At 36.2% G+C, this 9,389-nt stretch overlaps 1 protein-coding gene across 1 annotated transcript; it reads left to right on the top strand.

Annotated features, from left to right (window-relative positions):
• The first annotated feature begins 319 nt into the window (after positions 1–319).
• On the top strand, positions 320–1,129 carry LOC139196265 (uncharacterized). Its single transcript, XM_070821945.1, has 2 exons — positions 320–663; positions 799–1,129. The coding sequence occupies exons 1-2, from the start codon at positions 320–322 to the stop codon at positions 1,127–1,129; spliced, it is 675 nt and encodes a 224-aa protein (XP_070678046.1).
• The last annotated feature ends 8,260 nt before the right edge of the window (positions 1,130–9,389 follow it).

The raw sequence follows: 9,389 nt of genomic DNA on the forward strand, positions 1-9,389 counted from the left end.
CAATAGCATATTCCCTGATCATATTTTTAGACGGCGTTTTAGAATGCAACGAAATTTGTTCAACAAAATCATGAGTGATATTTGCAACCATGATTCATACTTTGTGCAAAAAGAGGATGCTTTTCATGTTCTAGGTCTTATTCCCGAGCAAAAAATTACGGCATCCTTGCGAATGCTTGCATATGGAGCATCTGCAGATCAAGTGGATGAGATCGCGAGGATGGGAAAAACAACTGTTTTGGAGTCCCTGATGCGTTTTTGCTCTGCAATTGAAGCCCTCTACACCAAAGAGTACCTCCGGACACCCACGCCAAGGGACATGCGAAGGCTTATGAGGAAGGGTGAGATGCGAGGCTTCCCTGGCATAATTGGAAGCATGGACTGCATGCATTGGACTTGGAAAAACTGTCCAAGTGCGTGGCAAGGAGCATATGGCAACAGAAAAGGAGCCAAAAGCATCATTTTGGAAGCGGTGGCTTCATTTGATACATGGATTTGGCATGCTTTTTTTGGTGTTCCAGGAGCTCAGAATGACTTAAATGTCCTTGCCCAATCCCCAGTGTTCGACGAACTGCTGCAAGGAAACTCGCCGAGATGCACATATACCATTAATGGTACCCAATACGAGGGATCATACTACCTTGCAGATGGCATTTACCCAAGGTGGTCAACATTTGTCAAAACAGTGCCACATCCACAGACTGAAAAGTAAAAACACTTTGCAAAATGTCAAGAATGGTGTAGGAAGGATGTCGAGCGTTGTTTTGGTATCCTACAAGCTCGTTGGGCGATTATCAGGGCTGCAGCTAGAATGTTTGATGTCGAGGCTCTTCGATCCATCATGATGACGTGTATTATTCTCCACAACATGATTGTTGAAGATGAGTATGATTATGATGGCGTCGATGAATATGAGCCGGATCCGATGAACAACTCAAGAACACGTATCTATTGTGCTCATAATGGGACCGAAGATCCAGTGCAACACGAGCCGTTGGAACGCGATGGACGTTACAATGAATTGATCGTTCAACGTTACACTAATGTGCAAGAGCCATACTGGCACGTAACCCGCCAGAATGACTTGATTGAGCACCAGTGGGGATTGCATGAAGGCGAAGATAATTAGAATGAGGCTTGTGGTTGAAGAATAAATTGTATTTTTTTTAAGTTTATGTAATTCTATGTAGTGTGTTTTGTTTTTAAGTTTATTTAGTGAGTTTATGTAATTCTATGTATTTGGTGAGTTTATGTAATTCTATGTAGTGTGTTTTGTTTTTAAGTTTATTTGGTGAGTTTATGTAATTCTATTTATTTGGTGAGTTTGTGTAATTCTATGTAGTGTGTTTTGTTTTTAAATTTATTTGGTGAGTTTATGTAATCTTATTTCATGTGTTTAAATAAAGTACAAAAGAAATAAAGTTTTAAAAATAAATAAAGAATTACATTAAAATTGCATAATAAATTAAATAAAAATAAATAAAGTTTTTAAAATAAATAAGGAATAACATAAAAATTACATAAGAAATTAAATAAAGTTCAAACCTAAAAAAAGAAAAAAACATAAGAAATTACATAAGAAATTAAATAAAGTTCAAAAGAAAAAAGAAAGAAAAAACATAAAAAAAACATAAAAATTATACAAAGTCTCTCGAGTTAGGATATGTGGTGCGAGGATCTTGGTTGTCACAAAAGTTGCTAGAACCCCCTTGACTTGTTTCCGCATCTCTTGCACGCCTCCTTCGCATGGCATCTCTTTTTTCCGAAGTCCAAAAATATTTAGAATTCGGAGACAGTCCTACTAGAGACTTGCTCATAGTGTCACGATCTGCTTGAGCCATCCTTTCTTCTCGAAGCAATTCATTTTCTCGATGAAGTGCTTCTCTAACCAGCTCGCTCTCTCGATTAACTACTTCTCTTTGTCTCTCAGCCGCCGCATCACGGGCCTCAGTAGCTGCTAATATTGCTACCATAGCAGCAACTTTTTCCTCATCTCTAACCTTTTCTCGTGCCATGTTCAGTTCACCTTGGCGAGTAAGTTCCTCCATATATTTAGTGTAGTCATTCTTGGAAGAACTACCTTTTTTCTTTGACGCCTTTTTACCTACGGGCCTGAGGGACTGACGAGTCGGTTGGGTCTCGGGCACTTGTTCAGGCATCCCTTCCGTGTCTTGAAATGTGTCGGCTTCTTGTTCGGCCATGTCTGGTTCTGGAGAACTATGTAGACCCATACCGTGCATGACAATTTCTGGACCAGTTGCCACAATTTTGTATTTAGGACAATCTTTGACAATTTGCCAACATTCCCATCTAGTGAATGATTTGTTCCCGTTCTTTGAATTGTAGAATGCTTGAGCTTGTAGTGTCTATAAAAATGTGGGATAACATAGTGTTAAAAAATGCGGGTGTAACACAAATAAATAAATTCAAAATATTAATACGGGTGGAATGCATATAAATTACATAAAAATGACATAAGAAATTAAATAAAAATGACATAAGAAATTAAATAAAAATTACATAAAAATTACATAAGAAATAAGATAAAAATTACATACGAAAGTAAGTAAATCAAAATATTAATGTGAGTGGAATGCATATAAATTACATAAAAATGACATAAGAAATTAAATAAAAATGACATAAGAAATTAAATAAAAATTACATAAAAATTACATAAGAAATAAGATAAAAATTACATACGAAATTAAATAAATCAAAATATTAATGTGAGTGGAATGCATATAAATAAATAAAAATATTGTCACCTGATCCGCTAAACTTGTCCCACTACGGAGGTTACCGGAAGCATGAGAGATGGCGTTTTTCCAACAAGTAAATGATGCGTTGAGTTTTTTCCAACGACCTTGAAGACCTTGACTAGTTCTGGCGTTTTATCCATGTACATCACAAAACGCTTTCGTAATTTTACTCCACATTTCTCGCTTATCCATCTCATTACTTGTAATCGGATCATGAGTAGTGTGAACCCAACATTCACACAACGTAACATCTTCAATGAGCTTCCACGAAGACATTTTTTTCTCTTAAAGTGTAGAAAATATTGAAATGTAGATAGTATAGAAAGTGTAGAAAATATTGGAATGTGGTGTAAAGGTAGAAGATGAGGGTTAGGTATTTATAGGAAAAAAATTAACATTTTTCAAAATTTTCTGTAATTTTTTTAAAATTTTCTGTATTTTTTAATAATTTTTCTGTATTTTTTAATAATTTTTAATGAATTTTAATATAGTTAATTAATCTGGACCGTTGGATTTGAAAAATATTCAAATCCAAGAGCTAGGGAGTTGCCACGTGGCCAACGGTCATATTTCTGACCGTTGGGCCCTTTTTTTTTTTATTTACTTTTTGTGAAAAAAACGTGGACCGTTGATCTTTGATCCGACGGCCTAGTTTAAAAGTAAAATTTAAAATTTTTTTACCGTTGGATTCCAACGGTCTAGAAAACTAGCCGTTGGAAATCCAACGGCAGAGAGAGAGCCACGTCGCAAACTCGGGGGGGTGGAACTGACAGCACCTGCACGCGGGCCCGAGCTCTGAAAGCTTGTCGGGCACTCGCGCCACGGCTGCGTGAAGCGCACGCGCCAGGCTTCCTCCCCGGTTTCTGTCTCAGTCTCTTTTGGGCTGGGCTCTTGCCCAGCTCGGGCTGGGTACCAGTCAATTTGTTGGGGTGGACTTGATTGACTGAGGCCTGGCTTGGTTTTTGGACTAAAGGCTGGGACATTTGGTCCCCGCTGGAATTGCTCTCAAAGAAAACATGAAATGGCGCAAGTTCGCGGGGGCCCGCTGCAAGACCACGATTCTCAAAACACGGCATTACAAATATAAATAAGTTAACATATATTCCCTCCCAGTACTACTTAAAAGATATTGTGATTAAAAGCAACTGAAAAATATCTTAAGTGGTCACCTAACTTTCCTTAGTTACGGTATAATGATATTTTTCGTTCAGAAATGTTAAAGAGTCTCTATTTAAAATAAGATATTTTATGAAGTTTTTGTTACCATATTTTTTATCATAATGTGTTACAATATTGGCATGAATTAATTAACTATAAGGTGATAAATAGTTTATGAAAAATCCAAGATTCTAAAAGACATTAGCACTAGTCAGGCAGTGGGCTAAGGCTTAGCGTGTCACGCTTCGATCCCGACGTACATCCAAGATCGACACGTGAAGTCACAAAGTACCTGTATATCTAACATACCCCGCCTCCGGGATATGGACAAAACACAACTCAAGATTCAAATTGCGTAGTAATTTTTCATTTACTCTATGGTTGCATCTAACATATTTGTTAGACTACCTACGTACTCTCACACGGGATCAAGTCATTCGTAGTTCACCATTTGTTAAACTTTGAACTTTTAGTAAAACACTTCCTAGCATAAAACATAGAGTACCACACTACATGTCAACCATAAGCCAAACAAGAGTTGTCATCTTGCCATTCACTAACATGTATACTTTCTAATACCATTCCACAATCACATCAATTAATAACTCATACAATACACCAAAATGTAGGCTAGAGCGACACATTTCGGCCGAAACCTATATCTTTGAAGCTTTCTTAATTTAGAATGAATCCAACGAATCAATGAAGTCAAGGATGTGATTTCAGACCACTCAACAACATCGGGTTCCGGACCACTCAATGAAACCAAAATACCAAGCGGGGATTCCAAACCACTCAACGGAATCGAAACCAGGATACGATTCTGGACCATTCAACAGAATGGTAGAGTATAAGTGATTTCAGACTTCTCAACGAAATTCGAGTGGATACACTTTTGGACCACTCAACGGAATCGCGGAGTACAATGGATATCGGACCACTCAACGAAATCCAAAGTAGGATACGATTCCGGACCACTCAACGGAATCGCGAAGCATGAAGGATTTCGAACCACTCAACGAAATCCAGATGGAGTAGGGAACCAGACCACTCAACGGAACCGAGCGGAAGTCAATGAAATATAACAACGACTCCAAGAAACAAGACATGAATTAGGTTACTCAATTCACAAAGGCCCAACGAAATGAAACAAGCACAAGTACTAAAGTTAGAACAAATAAACGAAACAAGAAATGAAACGATATCGAAGCAACAAATCCCCATGACAATGGGTTAACAGTCCACTGCTAGCCCTCACATTTAACAAACAATCCAATATGCATTTCAAATCACATTTCATAAATATTCCCAATGCACAAGTCAAATCACATTTCATAACAATATATCGATGGCTAATTATTAAAAATCACATTTTAATAGAAAACACATTTATAAAACCAAATCATATCCACAAAGGATACTAAAGAAATCAGGGTAATAACCATATCACATATATTAAATTCACTCACTGATATAGGCACGCAAAGCCTTATTGAGTCTCTAGTAGTACTAATTTTAGAACTTAAGGACGGTTACATACATTTGGGTCGAAGTCAACCCCACTAATTCAAGTCATCAAGATCTATACGTTGGATTCCAGATCCAACAGTTCCTGATATTATGAAATATTACGTACTATAATGTACTAAAGTTTGGTGTCGATCTAAAGGTTGGATCGTCGATTCATATAATGATCAAGTGACGTACCATAATGAAACTAGGTTCAAATAATCAAATCACATCAAAAGGATATCAAATCTGAAATCAGGACATCTAATTTAACTTAAAAAGGCATCATTAACCTACTGGCCACGCGTTGCCGTAGGTGGTGATTTTCAACGAATGAAAACTCAATTTTTTGATAAACTCAAAAAATTATCAAATTTTACAGAATTGTAGAACACAACAAGAGGAAGAACTTTCATACCTGGGCCAAAGTCCGATTTAGCCGAAAAATACATGAAATTGCCCTCGATCTGTAGGAACCTTATAAATGGATGTTATTGATTCGACTCCAAAACAAGTTCCAACGCCTCAACGAACCTATGAGCATTGTTTTTGTGGTTGAAAGGAGTTGGTTGATGGAGATAATTGATTGTAATACTTTCAAGAATCGCGAATCGTCGTCATAGACCTTTCGGCACCATCTATGTCATTCTTTGAGAAAAGAAAGTCGATCCTTGTCGAATTTGGATGAAAATGGAATAGGGATCGACTGGGTTTTAAGTAAGGATCAATATGACACTGGTCCCTTTGTCAATTGTGGCCGAAATAAGAAGATACGGTTAGGTCGGGTCAACGGGTTGAAAGTGGGTTGGCTAGTTCCTCTATCCCTTCATTTCTCTCCCTTATGATTGACTAGTTTCTCCCCTCATTTCCTTCATTTCTCTTATCTTCTTCCCATCTCAACTTTACATGTGGCACCCAGATTGCTACTCCAACAAATCTAGAGCCTTTCAAATTAGTGGTTAATTACTATTTTACCTCTACATTTAACCGCTAATTTCTTCTTTGTTAAAACTTCGTTTTATGAACGGTTTTCTCCTACGCACTCGTGAGGTCGAGTTATATCCAACTATGTAAATAAAAGTGACAAAACATATAGGAATTAAATACGTCCTCGAAAAGTCCGTTTAGTACATTAAGGGTGTTTTCGTCCTTTTACTTATAAAAAACTATACGCCGTAATTATAAACGCGTCGAAACTAAGAATACGAAATATGTAATTTTAAATAGTGAAATCTGGGGACGGGATTTCACATAGCGCCTAGGTAGGACCTAGGCGGAAGTCTAGGCAGGGTATGCGGATTAAGCAAATTTATTATATATCAGAGTAGTGACCAGCCGTCTAGCACTGCAATAGTGAAAAAAATATCACTTTGAGAGAATCTTCGTAGCATTTCTCATATTCTTTTTTGCTCTCGTGGATCAGTCGTTGTCTATAGTTTTATTTTTGTAATTTAGTTTTTTTCTATGTTTTTGTGCTATTACAATGATTGATTTGTATGGTAATGAAACACTACCTACTATTGTATAAAAAGAGTAGTTAACATTTCAGTCTAGTTCTTTTATAGGTTGAAGGACAAAGCTTTATTTGTTTAAGGTCAATTTAAACAAGTTCAATAATTTTTGTATAAAAAGAGTAGTTACTTAACATTTCAGAATCGCAGGTTCAATAATTTTCGTCTACATAATTAACAATTGTATACATATTATGCATGTATTTATTAAAAATTTTAAAAATAAAATTTACAAAAAGAGAAAATATAAATATTCATGATTTTTATTTTAGAGTCTTAACGAAACACTCCTGGTATTATTCACTCACAACATTTTTTTGTCATTTTGGTTAAAACTTAAAGTTTTCAAGCCATTTTCATTAGTTTTTTTTTTGTTATGACAACTTCAAATGATTTTTCCTTGTTGAAGACGTTGTTCATATATTTTTGGACTATTATGGTTGTTGATAACTCTTTCATAACTAAAAGTTTAGTTTAAGCTTTTTAGCCAAAATGGTCCTTAAGATTTGCATAACTCCTCACTTTGGTCATTGAGATTTGAAATCAATAGAAGTGGTCTATGAGATTGTCCACCATCAATCATTATGGTTATTCTGTGAAAAATTATGTTAAATAAGGATCAAAATGACAAAAATACCTTCAATTTAAAACAATAGACCAAAATGATTTGACAAAAATTGAGGGTATTTTCGTTATTTTAATCTTATTTAATGGAGATTTTTCATGGAATGACCCAAATGATTGATGATAGATAATGTCAATGACCACTTCTATTGATTTCAAATCACATAGATCATTTTGACTAAAAAGCCTTTATTTAAAAATGAAAACAAGGGGCAACTTATATTGTTACCTAGCTGTGAAATTTTGATAAAAAGGTAAAATTATTTTGTATGTAATTTACTATATTACCCTACTTTTATTTTAATTAATTTTCCTTAATTTTGTTGACCTAATTAATTAGGTAAATTACATTTTACGCCTTCAGGTTTGGGGTCAATTTCGATTCCTTACAACGTCTTTAAAACATTTCACTTTCATACATCATATATTATTTTATTTCAATATAGTATCTCTGTTACATTTTCCATCCATTTATCCGTTAAGAGTTGATGTGGCTGCCAAATTTGTGCCACTTGGCAATTTTTTTTATTCATTTAAAATATTATAATAATTTACCCTATTTATTAAAATTAAAAAAAAAACCTATCTTATTCCCGAGCCCTTCCCTTTCCCAGCAACCCTAACACCGCATCCCTTTACCCTCACAACCCCCAAAGAACCCTCCCTCCCTTCTTTTTCCACGGCCGATGCCCCCTCAACCCCCCCACAACCCATCTTCCCCCGACCTTCGTCCCCTCCCTCTCTCCCCTCCAAGCTCTGCGACTCATGCAAGATCTTCCCATCTTGATTCATTCTCTGTTTGCCCTGCAATGCCATGATCCACGAGCACATCTGGATGTGCGACGCCACTTTCTGATGACCCTACCACCTTATGCCACCAACTATTCCAAACCCTTAGTCTTCTTCCTAACCCGACCCGCCACAACCCATTTTTCTATCTCACTCCCCAACCTACCCGTCACCACAACAACCATCACCTTCATACAACTTGACTAAAAATCACCGCGCACGCCTCACACGATTTCGAATTAAGTTCTCAATCTTCGTCGTGAGTCGTTGGTTTTACTTTGAGAAGGGGCTTGCGGTCGGTTAAAGTGACGAAGATGGAGAAGTTGAGGTTTCAGTGGTGAAGGGAGGGGACGAAGGTCGGGGAGGTGAAGAGGGATGAGAGGGAGAAGGTGGGGGTAGGGTGGGGGTTGCGGGGAAGGTGAAGATGGTAGAGGAGAGGGAGGTGGGTCGGGGGAAGTTGGGTTTTTGTTTTTTTTTATTATAAATAAATATGGTAAATTATTATAATATTTTAAATGAACAAAAATTAATTTTTTGCCACGTGGAACAAATGTGGCAGCTACGTTAGCACAAATGTGGCAGCCACGTTAGCTCTTAACGAATCAATGTATGGAAAATGTAACGGAGATACTATATTAAAATAAAATAGTAGGTGAGGTATGAAAGTGAAATGTTTTAAAGATGTTGTAAATAATTGAAATAGACCCCAAATCTGATGAGGTAAAATGTAATGTACCCTAATTAATTTGACCCTTGATATTTTCACTCTTTTTTGCTTTTGAAAGAGAATTTTGTTAATAAATTAAACAAATATATCCTCACAATGATTGAAAAAATTATCTGAGGTGGGAACGGGCGGAAGACTTTTGTTTCTCTATTTTCTTTTTATTTTTCTCGAGATTTCAGAAATAAAATAAAGGTAAAGCCTGCTGCCCTTTTTGTCAAATTAATGATATTAAAGCGTTAAACTTTGATTAAAAAAAGTAAATCCCACTTATGAACTAAAGAATAAAGACGACCTTAGCAAAAATAAATA

Source organism: Malus domestica, chromosome 05 (assembly GCF_042453785.1).
Source record: "Malus domestica chromosome 05, GDT2T_hap1".
Lineage (NCBI taxonomy): Eukaryota > Viridiplantae > Streptophyta > Magnoliopsida > Rosales > Rosaceae > Malus > Malus domestica.